The 16,640-nt window shown below is 53.8% G+C and overlaps 1 protein-coding gene across 6 annotated transcripts in view; it reads left to right on the top strand.

Annotated features, from left to right (window-relative positions):
* LOC142916564 (transcription factor BTF3 homolog 4-like) overlaps positions 1–16,640 on the top strand; it is a 162,472-nt gene that overhangs the window by 144,468 nt on the left and 1,364 nt on the right. The window contains exons 2-6 of one of the 6 annotated variants that reach the window (XM_076062158.1): positions 1,961–2,116; positions 5,190–5,248; positions 9,795–9,908; positions 13,039–13,246; positions 15,134–15,184. In XM_076062158.1, coding sequence (XP_075918273.1) covers positions 1,961–2,116; positions 5,190–5,248; positions 9,795–9,908; positions 13,039–13,246; positions 15,134–15,184 — 588 coding nt within the window. Of the gene's footprint in view, positions 1–1,960; positions 2,164–4,018; positions 4,050–5,189; positions 5,249–9,794; positions 9,909–13,038; positions 13,247–15,133; positions 15,185–16,640 lie in introns of those variants that run through there. The other 5 variants (XM_076061766.1, XM_076062676.1, XM_076062913.1 and 2 more) reach the window with 5 other exon arrangements.

Here is a 16,640-nt window from a genome sequence, read left to right as displayed (position 1 = left end):
TAGTGTATAGTGTAGTATATAGTGTAGTGTATAGTGTAGTATACTAGTACAGCACCAGTATAGTGTAGTGTATAGTGTAGTGTATAGTGTAGTGTAGTGTGTAGTGCAGTATATAGTGTAGTATACTAGTAAAGCACCAGTATGTAGTGTAGTGTATAGTGTAGTGTATAGTGTAGTATACTAGCACAGCACCAGTATATAGTGTAGTGTATAGTGTAGTGTATAGTGTAGTGAATAGTGTAGTATATAGTGTAGTATACTAGTACAGCACCATTATATAGTGTAGTGTATAGTGTAGTGTATAGTGTAAGATATAGTGTAGTATACTAGTACAGCACTAGTATGTAGTGTAGTGTATAGTGTAGTGTATAGTGTAGTATACTAGTATTGCACTAGTATGCAGTGTAGTGTATAGTGTAGTGTATAGTGTAGTATATAGTGTGTAGTGTATAGTGTAGTGTATAGTGTAGTATACTAGTACAGCACCAGTATACAGTGTAGTGTATAGTGTAATATACTAGTACAGCACTAGTGTATAGTGTAGTGTATAGTGTAGTATTTAGTGCAGTGTATAGTGTAATATACTAGTACAGCACTAGTATGTAGTGCAGTGTATAGTGTAGTGCATAGTGTAGTGTTTAGTATAGTGTATAGTGTAGTGTATAGTGTAGTGTGTAGTGTATAGTGTAGTATACTAGTACAGCACTAGTATGTAGTGTAGTGTATAGTGTAGTGTAGTGTGTAGTGTATAGTGTAGTATACTAGTACAGCACTAGTATGTAGTGTATAGTGTAGTGTATAGTGTAGTATACTAGTACAGCACTAGTGTGTAGTGTAGTGTATAGTGTAGTGTACTAGTACAGCACCAGTATGTAGTGTAGTGTATAGTATATAGTGTAGTGTATGGTGTAGTATACTAGTACAGCACCAGTATGTAGTGTAGTGTATAGTGTAGTGTATAGTGTAGTATATAGTATAATATACTAGTACAGCACTAGTGTGCAATGTAGTGTATAGTGTAGTGTATAGTGTAGTGTACTATTACAGCACTAGTATGTAGTGTAGTGTATAGTGTAGTGTATAGTGTGTATACTAGTACAGCACTAGTATGCAGTGTAGTGTAGTGTGTAGTGTAGTGTATAGTGTAGTGTACTAGTACAGCACTAGTATGTAGTGTAGTGTATTGTGTAGTGTAGTGTATAGTGTATTATACTAGTACAGCACTAGTATGTAGTGTAGTGTATAGTGTAGTGTACTAGTACAGCACTAGTGTATAGTGTAGTGTATAGTATAGTATACTGGTACATCACTAGTGTATAGTGTAGTGTATAGTGTAGTATACTAGTACAGCACTAGTATGTAGTGTAGTGTAGTATATAGTGTAGTGTATAGTGTAGTGTATAGTGCAGTGTATAGTGTAGTGTATAGTGTAGTATACTAGTACAGCACTAGTGTGTAGTGTAGTGTATAGTGTAGTGTATAGTGTAGTGTACAGTGTAGTGTATAGTGTAGTGTATAGTGTAGTGTATAGTAGTGTAGTGTATAGTGTAGTGTATAGTGTAGTATACTAGTAAAGCACACCGGTGTGTTGGAGAGCCAAGCCACAACATCTAGAATCTGTGTACGACGTTTCGCCTGTAATCACAACCAGCTTCATCAGGCGTACATTACGCATGCGCATTCACGCGAGGCCCTTTGATCTTAAACTTGATTTGGTGCTTTCGCGACTGCAGGAATTACTCTATGTTTTTTTTCGATAAAGTCACGTAGAAATAAAAAATAATAATACGATTACATAATAGTATGCTCTTATGTAATAATGCTATTATGTAACTATTATGTGTTTTTATTATTATCCCTTTGATCTTGATCGCGAAAGCCCACGTGTTAAACGAGGCCAAACACCCCGTCTAAGATGAAGAAATTGCGGCGCTGCGCCTTTACCCCGTCCCACCAGCAGTGGATAGATCACGTGTTGCTCGTGCCAGCGCTGCCCACGTGGTGGGGTGGAGTGGGGGCGCGTCGAGCACGTGGCCGCGAGATCTGCGCGCGGTCTCGCGAGACTCGGGGAAGAGGGTCACGCGGCGTTCCGCCATTCAACGCCCGACGTGGGCAGGTGAGACGCGGGGGAGACACGGGGGGACAGGTGAGACACGGGGACAGGTGAGACACGGGGGAGACACGGGGGACAGGTGAGACACGGGTGAGACACGGGGGAGACACGGGGGGACAGGTGAGACACGGGGACAGGTGAGACACGGGGGGGACAGGTGAGACACGGGGGAGACACGGAGACAGGTGAGACACGGGGACAGGTGAGACTCGGGGACAGGTGAGACACGGGGGAGACACGGGGGGACAGGTGAGACACGGGGACAGGTGAGACACGGGGGAGACACGGAGACAGGTGAGACTCGGGGACAGGTGATACTCGGGGACAGGTGAGACACGGGGACAGGTGAGACACGGGGACAGGTGAGACTCGGGGACAGGTGAGACACGGGGGACAGGTGAGACACGGGGACAGGTGAGACACGGGGAGACACGGAGACAGGTGAGACACGGGGACAGGTGAGACACGGGGACAGGCGAGACACGGGGACAGGTGAGACACAGGGACAGGTGAGACACGGGGACAGGTGAGACTCGGGGACAGGTGAGACACGGGGGAGACACGGGGGGACAGGTGAGACACGTGGACAGGTGAGACACGGGGGAGACACGGGGGAGACACGGGGGGACAGGTGAGACTCGGGGACAGGTGAGACACGTGGACAGGTGAGACACGGGGACAGGTGAGACACGGGGACAGGTGAGACACGGGGGAGACACGGGGGGACAGGTGAGACACGGGGGGACAGGTGAGACACGGGGGGACAGGTGAGACACGGGGGGACAGGTGAGACACGGGGACAGGTGAGACACGGGGACAGGTGAGACACGAGGGACAGGTGAGACACGGGGACAGGTGAGACACGGGGGACAGGTGAGACACAGAGACAGGTGAGACACGGGGACAGGTGAGACACGGGGGGACAGGTGAGACACGGGGGGACAGGTGAGACACGGGGACAGGTGAGACACGGGGGAGACACGGGGGGACAGGTGAGACACGGGGACAGGTGAGACACGGGAGACAGGTGAGACTCGGGGACAGGTGAGACACGGGGGACAGGTGAGACACGGGGGACAGGTGAGACACGGGGACAGGTGAGACACGGGGAGACACGGAGACAGGTGAGACTCGGGGACAGGTGAGACACGGGGACAGGTGAGACACGGGGAGACACGGAGACAGGTGAGACTGGGACAGGTGAGACACGGGGACAGGTGAGACACGGAGGGACACGGGGACAGGTGAGACACGGGGGGACAGGTGAGACACGGGGACAGGTGAGACACGGGGGAGACACGGGGGGACAGGTGAGACACGGGGGGACAGGTGAGACACGGGGGGACAGGTGAGACACGGGGGGACAGGTGAGACACGGGGACAGGTGAGACACGGGGACAGGTGAGACACGAGGGACAGGTGAGACACGGGGACAGGTGAGACACGGGGGACAGGTGAGACACAGAGACAGGTGAGACACGGGGACAGGTGAGACACGGGGGGACAGGTGAGACACGGGGGGACAGGTGAGACACGGGGACAGGTGAGACACGGGGGAGACACGGGGGGACAGGTGAGACACGGGGACAGGTGAGACACGGGGACAGGTGAGACACGGGAGACAGGTGAGACTCGGGGACAGGTGAGACACGGGGACAGGTGAGACACGGGAGACAGGTGAGACTCGGGGACAGGTGAGACACGGGGGACAGGTGAGACACGGGGGACAGGTGAGACACGGGGACAGGTGAGACACGGGGAGACACGGAGACAGGTGAGACTCGGGGACAGGTGAGACACGGGGACAGGTGAGACACGGGGAGACACGGAGACAGGTGAGACTGGGACAGGTGAGACACGGGGACAGGTGAGACACGGAGGGACACGGGGGACAGGTGAGACACGGGTGAGACACGGGGGAGACACGGGGGGACAGGTGAGACACGGGGACAGGTGAGACACGGGGGGGACAGGTGAGACACGGGGGAGACACGGAGACAGGTGAGACACGGGGGACAGGTGAGACACGGGGAGACACGGGGACAGGTGAGACACGGGGGGACAGGTGAGACACAGGGAGACACGGGGACAGGTGAGACACGTGGACAGGTGAGACACAGGGAGACACGGGGAGACACATGGACAGGCGAGACACGGGGGGACACGTGGACAGGTGAGACACGGGGAGACACGGGGACAGGTGAGACACGGGGGGACAGGTGAGACACGGGGAGACACGGGGACAGGTGAGACGGGGGGACAGGTGAGACATGGGGACAGGTGAGACACGGGGACAGGTGAGACACAGGGAGACACGGGGAGACACGTGGACAGGCGAGACACGGGGGGACAGGTGATACACGGGGAGACACGGGGACAGGTGAGACACGGGGGGACAGGTGAGACACAGGTGGTACACAGGTGGTACACAGGTGGTACACAGGTGGTACACAGGTGAGACACAGGTGGTACACAGGTGAGACACAGGTGAGACACAGGTGGTACACAGGTGGTAGACAGGTGAGACACAGGTGGTACACAGGTGAGACACAGGTGGTACACAGGTGAGACACAGGTGGTACACAGGTGGTACACAGGTGAGACACAGGTGGTACACAGGTGAGACACAGGTGAGACACAGGTGGTACACAGGTGAGACACAGGTGGTACACAGGTGGTACACAGGTGAGACACAGGTGAGACACAGGTGGTACACAGGTGAGACACAGGTGGTACACAGGTGGTACACAGGTGAGACACAGGTGGTACACAGGTGGTACACAGGTGAGACACAGGTGGTACACAGGTGGTACACAGGTGAGACACAGGTGAGACACAGGTGGTACACAGGTGAGACACAGGTGAGACACAGGTGGTACACAGGTAAGACACAGGTGGTACACAGGTGAGACACAGGTGGTACACAGGTGGTACACAGGTGAGACACAGGTGGTATACAGGTGAGACACAGGTGGTACACAGGTGAGACACAGGTGGTACACAGGTGAGACACAGGTGAGACACAGGTAGAGGCATGGAGGGTTGACCGATGACCTCCCCCCGCGTGCCCTCACAGGCATCATGAACCAGGAGAAGCTCGCCAAGCTACAGACACAAGTCCGTATCGGTGGCAAGGTGAGTGGTGTGGTGAGGAAAGAGTGGTGACACTCACTGTGACACTCACTGTGACACTGACACTCATTGTGTGTGACACTCACTGTGACACTCACTGTGACTCTGACACTCATTGTGTGTGACACTCACTGTGACACTGACACTCATTGTGTGTGACACTGTGACACTCACCGTGACACTCACTGTGACACTCACCGTGACACTCAATGTGACACTCACTGTGACACTCACCGAGACACTCACTGTGTGTGACACTCACTGTGACACTGACACCCATTGTGTGTGACACTCACTGTGACACTCACTGTGACACTCACCGTGTGTGACACTCACTGTGACACTCACTGTGTGTGACACTCACTGTAACACTCACCGTGTGTGACACTCACCGTGACACTCATCGTGTGTGACACTCACTGTGTGTGACACCCACTGTGACACTCACTGTGACACTCACCGTGACACTCACTGTGACAGTCACCTTGTGTGACACTCACTGTGTGTGACACCCACTGTGACACTCACTGTGACACTCATTGTGACACTCACTGTGTGTAACACTCACTGTAACACTCACTGTGTGTGACACCCACTGTGACACTCACTGTGACACTCACTGTAACACTCACTGTGTGTAACACTCACTGTAACACTCACTGTGTGTAACACTCACTGTAACACTCACTGTAACACTCACTGTGTGTAACACTCACTGTAACACTCACTGTGACACTCACCGTGACACTCACTGTGTGTAACACTCACTGTGACACTCACTGTGACACTCACCGTGACACTCACTGTCACACTCACTGTAACTCACTGTGTGTGACACTCACTGTGACACTCACCGTGACACTCATTGTGACACTCACTGTGACACTCACCGTGACACTCACTGTGACACTCACTGTGTGTAACACTCACCGTGTGTAACACTCACTGTAACACTCACTGTGACACTGTGTGTAACACTCACCGTGTGTAACACTCACTGTAACACTCACTGTAACACTCACCGTGACACTCACTGTAACACTCACTGTGACACAGGGCACTGCACGCCGCAAGAGGAAGATTGTTCACCGTGACACTCACTGTGACACTCACTGTGTGTAACACTCACCGTGACACTCACTGTGACACTCACCGTGACACTCACCGTGTGTAACACTCACTGTAACACTCACTGTGTGTAACACTCACTGTAACACTCACTGTGTGTAACACTCACTGTAACACTCACTGTGTGTGACACTCACTGTAACACTCACTGTGTGTAACACTCACTGTGACACTCACTGTAACACTCACTGTAACACTCACTGTGTGTAACACTCACTGTGTAACACTCACTGTGACACTCACTGTAACACTCACCGTGACACTCACTGCAACACTCACTGTGTGTAACACTCACTGTGACACTCACTGTAACACTCACTGTGACACCGTGACACTCACTGTAACACTCACTGTGACACTCACTGTGACACTCACTGTAACACTCACTGTATCACTCACTGTGTGTGACACTCACTGTGACACTCACTGTGTGTAACACTCACTGTAACACTCACTGTGACACTCACTGTGTGTAACACTCACTGTGTGTAACACTCACTGTGACACTCACTGTGACACTCACTGTGACACAGGGCACCGCACGCCGCAAGAGGAAGATTGTTCACCGTGACACTCACTGTAACACTCACTGTGTGTAACACTCACTGTGACACTCACTGTGTGTAACACTCACTGTGTGTAACACTCACTGTAACACTCACTGTGTGTAACACTCACTGTAACACTCACTGTAACACTCACTGTGACACTCACTGTGACACTCACTGTGTGTAACACTCACTGTGTGTAACACTCACTGTAACACTCACTGTGTGTAACACTCACTGTGTGTAACACTCACTGTAACACTCACTGTAACACTCACTGTGTGTAACACTCACTGTAACACTCACTGTGTGTAACACTCACTGTAACACTCACTGTGTGTAACACTCACTGTAACACTCACTGTGTGTGACACTCACTGTGACACTCACTGTGTGTAACACTCACTGTGACACTCACTGTAACACTCACTGTAACACTCACTGTGTGTAACACTCACTGTGACACTCACTGTAACACTCACTGTGTGTAACACTCACTGTGACACTCACTGTAACACTCACCGTGACACTCACTGCAACACTCACTGTGTGTAACACTCACTGTGACACTCACTGTAACACTCACTGTGACACCGTGACACTCACTGTGTGTAACACTCACTGTAACACTCACTGTAACACTCACTGTGTGTAACACTCACTGTGACACTCACTGTGACACTCACTGTGACACAGGGCACCGCACGCCGCAAGAGGAAGATTGTTCACCGTGACACTCACTGTAACACTCACTGTGTGTAACACTCACTGTGACACTCACTGTGTGTAACACTCACTGTGTGTAACACTCACTGTAACACTCACTGTAACACTCACTGTGTGTGACACTCACTGTGTGTAACACTCACTGTGTGTAACACTCACTGTGACACTCACTGTGACACTCACTGTGTGTAACACTCACTGTGACACTCACTGTAACACTCACTGTAACACTCACTGTGACACTCACTGTAACACTCACTGTGTGTAACACTCACTGTGACACTCACTGTAACACTCACTGTGTGTAACACTCACTGTGACACTCACTGTGACACTCACTGTAACACTCACTGTGTGTAACACTCACTGTGACACTCACTGTAACACTCACTGTGTGTAACACTCACTGTAACACTCACTGTGACACTCACTGTAACACTCACTGTGTGTAACACTCACTGTGACACTCACTGTGTGTGACACTCACTGTGACACTCACTGTAACACTCACTGTGTGTGACACTCACTGTGACACTCACTGTGACACTCACTGTAACACTCACTGTGTGTAACACTCACCGTGTGTAACACTCACTGTAACACTCACTGTGTGTAACACTCACTGTGTGTAACACTCACTGTGTGTAACACTCACTGTGACACTCACTGTAACACTCACTGTAACACTCACTGTGTGTAACACTCACTGTGTGTAACACTCACTGTGACACTCACTATAACACTCACCGTGACACTCACTGCAACACTCACTGTGTGTAACACTCACTGTGACACTCACTGTAACACTCACTGTGACACCGTGACACTCACTGTAACACTCACTGTGACACTCACTGTGACACTCACTGTAACACTCACTGTGTGTAACACTCACTGTGACACTCACTGTGACACTCACTGTGACACAGGGCACCGCACGCCGCAAGAGGAAGATTGTTCACCGCGACACTCACTGTGACACTCACTGTGTGTGACACTCACTGTAACACTCACTGTAACACTCACTGTAACACTCACTGTGACACTCACTGTGTGTAACACTCACTGTGTGTAACACTCACCGTGTGTAACACTCACTGTAACACTCACTGTGTGTAACACTCACTGTGTGTAACACTCACTGTAACACTCACTGTGTGTGACACTCACTGTAACACTCACCGTGACACTCACTGTGACACTCACTGTGACACTCACTGTAACACTCACTGTGTGTAACACTCACCGTGTGTAACACTCACTGTAACACTCACTGTGTGTAACACTCACTGTGTGTAACACTCACTGTGACACTCACTGTAACACTCACTGTAACACTCACTGTGTGTAACACTCACTGTGTGTAACACTCACTGTGACACTCACTATAACACTCACCGTGACACTCACTGCAACACTCACTGTGTGTAACACTCACTGTGACACTCACTGTAACACTCACTGTGACACCGTGACACTCACTGTAACACTCACTGTGACACTCACTGTGACACTCACTGTAACACTCACTGTAACACTCACTGTGTGTAACACTCACTGTGACACTCACTGTGACACTCACTGTGACACAGGGCACCGCACGCCGCAAGAGGAAGATTGTTCACCGCGACACTCACTGTGACACTCACTGTGTGTGACACTCACTGTAACACTCACTGTAACACTCACTGTAACACTCACTGTGACACTCACTGTGTGTAACACTCACCGTGTGTAACACTCACTGTAACACTCACTGTGTGTAACACTCACTGTGTGTAACACTCACTGTAACACTCACTGTGTGTGACACTCACTGTAACACTCACCGTGACACTCACTGTAACACTCACTGTGACACTCACTGTAACACTCACTGTAACACTCACCGTGTGTAACACTCACTTTGTGTAACACTCACTGTAACACTCACCGTGACACTCACTGTAACACTCACTGTAACACTCACTGTGTGTAACACTCACTGTGACACTCACTGTAACACTCACCATGTGTAACACTCACTGTAACACTCACTGTAACACTCACCGTGACACTCACTGTGACACTCACTGTAACACTCACTGTAACACTCACTGTGTGTGACACTCACTGTAACACTCACTGTGACACTCACCGTGACACAGGGCACCGCACGCCGCAAGAGGAAGATTGTTCACCGCACGGCCCCTGCCGACGACAGGAAGCTGCAGAGCTCCCTCAAGAAGCTCTCCGTGAACAACATCACCGGCATCGAGGAGGTGAGGACCACTCCGCTCACCAGCTCACTCACCACTCCGCTCACCAGCTCGCTCGCCACCTCGCTCACCAGCGCACTCACCACGTCACTCACCACCTCGCTCACCACTCCGCTCACCAGCTCACTCGCCACCTCGCTCACCAGCTCACTCACCACTCCGCTCACCACGTCACTCACTATGTCACTCACCACCTCACTCACCACCTCACTCACCACCTCACTCACCACCTCACTCACCACGTCACTCACTACGTCACTCACCACCTCACTCACCAGCTCACTCACCACCTCGCTCACCAGCTCACTCACCACCTCGCTCACCAGCTCACTCACCACCTCGCTCACCAGCTCACTCACCACTCCGCTCACCACGTCACTCACCAGCTCACTCAACACCTCGCTCACCAGCTCACTCACCACTCCGCTCACCAGCTCACTCGCCACCTCGCTCACCAGCTCGCTCACCACGTCACTCACCAGCTCACTCACCACCTCACTCACCACCTCGCTCACCAGCTCACTCACCACCTCACTCAACACCTCGCTCACCACCTCGCTAACCACCTCGCTCACCACCTCGCTCACCACCTCACTCACCACCTCACTCACCACGTCACTCACCACCTCGCTCACCCTCGCTCACCACCTCGCTCACCACCTCACTCACCGCCTCACTCACCGCTTCACTCACCACCTCACTCACCACGTCGCTCACCACCTCGCTCACCACCTCACTCACCACCTCACTCACCAGCTCACTCACCACCTCACTCACCACCTCGCTCACCAACTCACTCACCACGTCACTCACCACCTCGCACACCACCTCACTCACCACCTCGCACACCACCTCACTCGCCACCTCGCTCACCACGTCACTCACCAGCTCACTCACCACCTCGCTCACCACCTCACTCACCACCTCACACCACCTCACTCACCGCCTCACTCACCACCTCACTCACCACCTCACTCACCGCCTCGCTCACCACCTCACTCACCGCCTCGCTCACCAGCTCACTCACCACCTCGCTCACCACCTCGCTCACCACCTCGCTTACCACCTCACTCACCACCTCACTCACCACCTCGCTCACAAACGACGGCTTAACGAAGCGTGAGTCATTACCGTGTGGACATTTACATCGGGACAAATTCTCTAAAACGCCTGGTTGATGTTGATTCTCAATGTGGAGGCAAAAACCGGAGGAGCCGGAGACAAATCCACGCGACCACGGGGAGAGAGAGAAGCAGACTCCAAAATATATACAGCAGCAGCAGGCATTGTCAGGGTTGGGGATGGAACCCACGACCTGCTGTATACCAGGCGAGGTAGTCAACATCTCATAGCCACCGTGATGATGATGAGAGAGACGCAGACTCAAAAAATACAGCAGCAGCAGGTATTGTCAGGGTGGGGGATGGAGCCCACGACCTCCTGTAGGCCAGGCGAGGTAGTCAACATCTCCTAGCCACCGTGGCACCCACCTTCTCACTCAGATCCTTGCTGCTGTGGAATTGAGTAATTAGCGGTGTGATTTTCGAATTTGCCAAATTTTGGACCGTGACGCGGAATGACGTCAGGGGAATCCCCAGCGAGCGTCCACCCCACGTGTAGCCTGTAACAGAGTGTTGGGGCAAGTGCTGTTAGCGAGCAACCTCACACAAAGACAAAGATCACCTGTGTAGCCTGTAACAGACTGTTGGGGCAAGTGCTGTTAGCGAGCAACCTCACACCAAGACAAAGATCACCCGTGTAGCCTGTAACAGACTGTTGGGGCAAGTGCTGTTAGCGAGCAACCTCACACAAAGACAAAGATCACCTGTGTAGCCTGTAACAGAGTGTTGGGGCAAGTGCTGTTAGCGAGCAACCTCACACCAAGACAAAGATCACCCGTGTAGCCTGTAACAGACTGTTGGGGCAAGTGCTGTTAGCGAGCAACCTCACACAAAGACAAAGATCCCCCGTGTAGCCTGTAACAGAATGTTGGGGCAAGTGCTGTTAGCGAGCAACCTCACACAAAGACAAAGATCACCCGTGTAGCCTGCAACAGACTGTAGGGGCAAGTGCTGTTAGCGAGCAACCTCACACAAAGACAAAGATCACCCGTGTAGCCTGTAACAGATTGTAGGGGCAAGTGCTGTTAGCGAGCAACCTTACACAAAGACAAAGATCACCCGTGTAGCCTGTAACAGAATGTTGGGGCAAGTGCTGTAAGCTAGCGAGCAACCTCACACGAAGACAAAGATCACCCGTATAGCCTTAACAGACTGTTGGGGCAAGTGCTGTTAGCGAGCAGCACCTGTGAAGGCCGGCACGGCACACGAGGGGGTGGGTGGCCAGCACCACGCCCGGCCGCCTTTGTCTCCCCAGTGGCGATGTTTACTACACACCGCACCAGGTGACTCATTTGAGGCCGAGTCGACCTAGGGGAGGCCCGGGACCGGTTACAATAGTCGTCACCGGTGGTGTTGGCCGTGAGCGGGAATCGAACTCAGGTCGCCGGATTCCTAGCGCAGCGTTGCGCTGTTAACCACTACACTACCGCTTGTCGCACACACACACACACGTGTACACACAGACACGTGTACACACACACACACGTGTACACACACACACGTGTACACACACACACGTGTACACACTGTCACGTGTACACACACACAGACACGTGTACACACACGCACATGTACACACACGCACGTGTACACACTGTCACGTGTACACACACACACGTGTACACACACTCACACGTGTACACACACACGTGTACACACACACACGTGTACACACACACGTGTACACACACGTGTATAGACTCTCACGTGTACTCACCACGGCATTAACCAGGGGCGGCCTTCTGGATTCCAGACTGCTCGGCTGCGTCCCCTCGCTCGCTCCTTCACCTGCACCGCTCGCTCGCTCGTTCACCTGCACCGCTCGTTCACCTGCACCGCTCGTTCACCTGCACCGCTCGTTCACCCGCACCGCTCGCTCGTTCACCTGCACCGCTCGTTCACCTGCACCGCTCGCTCGTTCACCCGCACCGCTCGCTCGCTCACCTGCACCGCTCGTTCACCTGCACCGCTCGCTCACCCGTGCCCGCCCCGCCGTGCCCCGCCGTGCCCAGGTGAACATGTTCAGGGAGGACGGCATGGTGCTCCACTTCAACAACCCCAAGGTGCAGGCCACGATCGGCGCCAACACGTTTGCCGTGTCGGGCCACGCCGAGAGCCGCCACCTGAGCGACATGCTGCCCGCCGTGCTCAACCAGATGGCCGTCGGGAGCCTCTCGGGCCTACGCAGGCTCGCCGCGGCGCCACCGCACGCCGCCAGAGGTGGGCGGCGGCGTGCGGCGGCGGCGTGCGGGGGCGGTCGCGCTACCGTACCGGAGGTCCGGGGCTCCTTTTGCCGACCTTTCACGCAAACTCCGGCCGCCCTGGCAGCGGCCGCGGCGTTTGGCTGCTAGGCCATCGAACGGAGACGGTGGTCGCCCGAAAATCCGCGGCGCTTTCGGACGCGCCCTTGTGGGGCCCGTCTCGGGGAACGCTCCTCCTGCCCGTGTTAGCCACCGGAGCCACACGCTTTTGCACCGCCATCTGGGTCGACAAACACATTTCTTTGGAACTAATTTTCTGCGCCAAGTCTGCCCTTCCCTCGCACCTCCGGTTGGCGCGGTCGGCTTCGCACGGTGCGAAAGAATGTCCACACACGCACGCATATATACGTACAACACGGCTGGTCGAATGAGTAGTGGGAGTCGTGCGCGCGGTGTGTGCGCGCGCGTGCGAGCGTGAGCGCGTGCACGTGCTGCGTTGCCGTGTGTGTGTGTGAACTTCGAGTGTCCCGGGCCGGCCAGCTGGCCGGCCGGCCGGCCTCGATAGGCCTTCGCCAACGGCAGTGTGACAACACGGGGTGTGTCTTTGCGTGCGCACGTGCATCGTCTAGCCACTGTGGTGATGATGATGATGATGAGAGAGACGCAAACTCCAAATATACAGCAGCACCAGCAGGCATTGTCAGGGTCGGGGTCGCATCCACGACCTCCTGTAGACCAGGCGAGGGAGTTAACATCTCCTAGCCACCGTGATGATGATGAGAGAGACACCACAAACTCCAAATATACAGCAGCAGCAGGCATTGTCAGGGGCGTGGGTTCGAACCCACGACCTCCTGTAGACCAGGCGAGGGAGTTAACATCTCCTAGCCACCGTGATGATGATGAGAGAGACACCACAAACTCCAAATATACAGCAGCAGCAGGCATTGTCAGGGTCGGGGTCGCATCCACGACCTCCTGCGTACCAGGCGAGGCAGTTAACATCTCCTAGCCACCGTGATGATGATGAGAGAGACACCACAAACTCCAAATATACAGCAGCAGCAGGCATTGTCAGGGGCGTGGGTTCGAACCCACGACCTCCTGTAGACCAGGCGAGGGAGTTAACATCTCCTAGCCACCGTGATGATGATGAGAGAGACACCACAAACTCCAAATATACAGCAGCAGCAGGCATTGTCAGGGTCGGGGTCGCATCCACGACCTCCTGCGTACCAGGCGAGGCAGTTAACATCTCCTAGCCACCGTGATGATGATGAGAGAGACACCACAAACTCCAAATATACAGCAGCAGCAGGCATTGTCAGGGTCGGGTTCGAACCCACGACCTCCTGTATACCAGGCGAGGCAGTTAACATCTCCTAGCCACCGTGATGATGATGAGAGAGACACCACAAACTCCAAATATACAGTAGCAGCAGGCATTGTCAGGGTCGGGTTCGAACCCACGACCTCCTGCGTACCAGGCGAGGTAGTTAACATCTCCTAGACACCGTGATGATGATGAGAGAGAGACGCACACTCCAAATATACAGCAGCAGGCATCGTCAGGGTCGGGTTCGAACCCACGACCTCCTGCGTACCAGGCGAGGTAGTTAACATCTCCTAGACACCGTGATGATGATGAGAGAGAGAGACGCACACTCCAAATATACAGCAGCAGCAGCAGGCATTGTCAGGGTCGGGTTCGAACCCAAGACCTCCTGCGTACGAGGCGAGGTAGTCAACATCTCCTAGACACCTCGGCGCCATGCTGGCCTTGTGTGTACTCCGGGCGGTCAGTACGACAACACAAGGACCCGTTGTGCATTTGCGAACGTGTTTACCTTGAGCTGGTGTCTGTGTGCGTGCGTGTGCATGCGTGCGTGCGTGCGCGTGAGTGCAGAGCCTGTCGACTCAAATCCTTTGGAGGTGTGCGTGGAGGAAGAGGTTCCAGGTAGAGTACAGCTCTGTATGACGTCCGAACGCCCGGGACATATGACTAAACTAAAGCTTCAATTTAAAGCTTTCGTGACTGCAATGATTCATCTTCTTTGGTTCTTTCGGTAAAGTCACGTAGAATGAGAATAAAATAATAAATTGATAAAATAAAATAACACAATAATATTCTCACGACGTTTCGGCCACAACACAAGCGGCCTTCATCAGGTGAAGGGGCGAGACTGTCTGGTAGGTCTGGTAGGACAGTCTCGCCCCTTCACCTGATGAAGGCCGCTTGTGTTGTGGCCGAAACGTCGTGAGAATATTATTGTGTTATTTTATCAATTTATTATTTTATTCTCATTTTACGTGACTTTACCGAAAGAACCAAAGAAGATAAACTAAAGCTGTGGACTCTTTATTTATTTATGTATTGTAAGGGCCCCGCTGAGCGATGCAGCTCTCTGTCAGGAGCGGTCAGGAGCCGGCTCGTCATCACGGGGACATTTATAGCAGGAGCCAAATGACTCGAGATGCGTGACGTTGATTATAAAACGCGGAGGGACAAAACGGAGGACCCGGAGAAAAATCCACGCGACCACGGCGAGAGAGAGACGCCGCAAACTCCAAATATACACAGCAGCAGCAGCCGCAGGCATTGTCAGGGTCGGGATCGAACCCACGACCTCCTGTACACCAGGCGAGGTAGTCAACATATCATAGCCACTGCACCAGTGCAGGCAGAACTGCAGCACAAAACTGACGACAGCAAGAGCACGAGGACTGGTGCACCAATAACACGACGTGTTGTTACTCTGCTGCGATAAGCCTCACAGGGGGGGGCCGACAGGCCCCCTCCCTCCTCCTCCCCCCTCTCCCCCCTCCCTCCCTCTCCCCCCTCCCTCCCCTTCTCCCCCCCCTCCCTCCCCTTCTCCCCCCCCCTCCCTCCCCTTCTCCCCCCCCTCCCTCCCCTTCTCCCCCCTCCCTCCCCTTCTCCCCCCTCCCTCCCCTTCTCCCCCCCTCCCTCCCCTTCTCCCCCCCCTCCCCTTCTCCCCCCCTCCCCTTCTCCCCCCCCTCCCTCCCCTTCTCCCCCCCTCCCTCCCCTTCTCCCCCCCTCCCTCCCCTTCTCACCCCCCCTCCCTCCCCTTCTCACCCCCCCTCCCTCCCCTTCTCACCCCCCCTCCCTCCCCTTCTCCCCCCTCCCTCCCTTCTCCCCCCCCCCTCCCTCCCCTTCTCCTCCCCCTCCCTCCCCCTCCCTCCCCTTCTCCCCCCCCTCCCTCCCCTTCTCACCCCCCCTCCCTCCCTTCTCACCCCCCTCCCTCCCCTTCTCCCCCCTCCCTCCCCTTCTCCCCCCCCCCTCCCTCCCCTTCTCCCCCCCCCCCTCCCTCCCCTTCTCCCCCCCCCCCTCCCTCCCCTTCTCCCCCCCCCCCCTCCCTCCCCTTCTCCCGCCCTCCCTCCCCTTCTCCCCCCCT

The sequence above is a fragment of the Petromyzon marinus genome, chromosome 1 (genome assembly GCF_048934315.1).
Source record: "Petromyzon marinus isolate PM22_M1 ecotype Great Lakes invasive population chromosome 1, UKy_Petmar_22M1.pri1.0, whole genome shotgun sequence".
Taxonomy (NCBI): Eukaryota; Metazoa; Chordata; class Hyperoartia; order Petromyzontiformes; family Petromyzontidae; genus Petromyzon; species Petromyzon marinus.
Note: the sequence above shows the minus strand (reverse complement) of the source record. Positions and strands in the feature narration are given on the sequence as shown.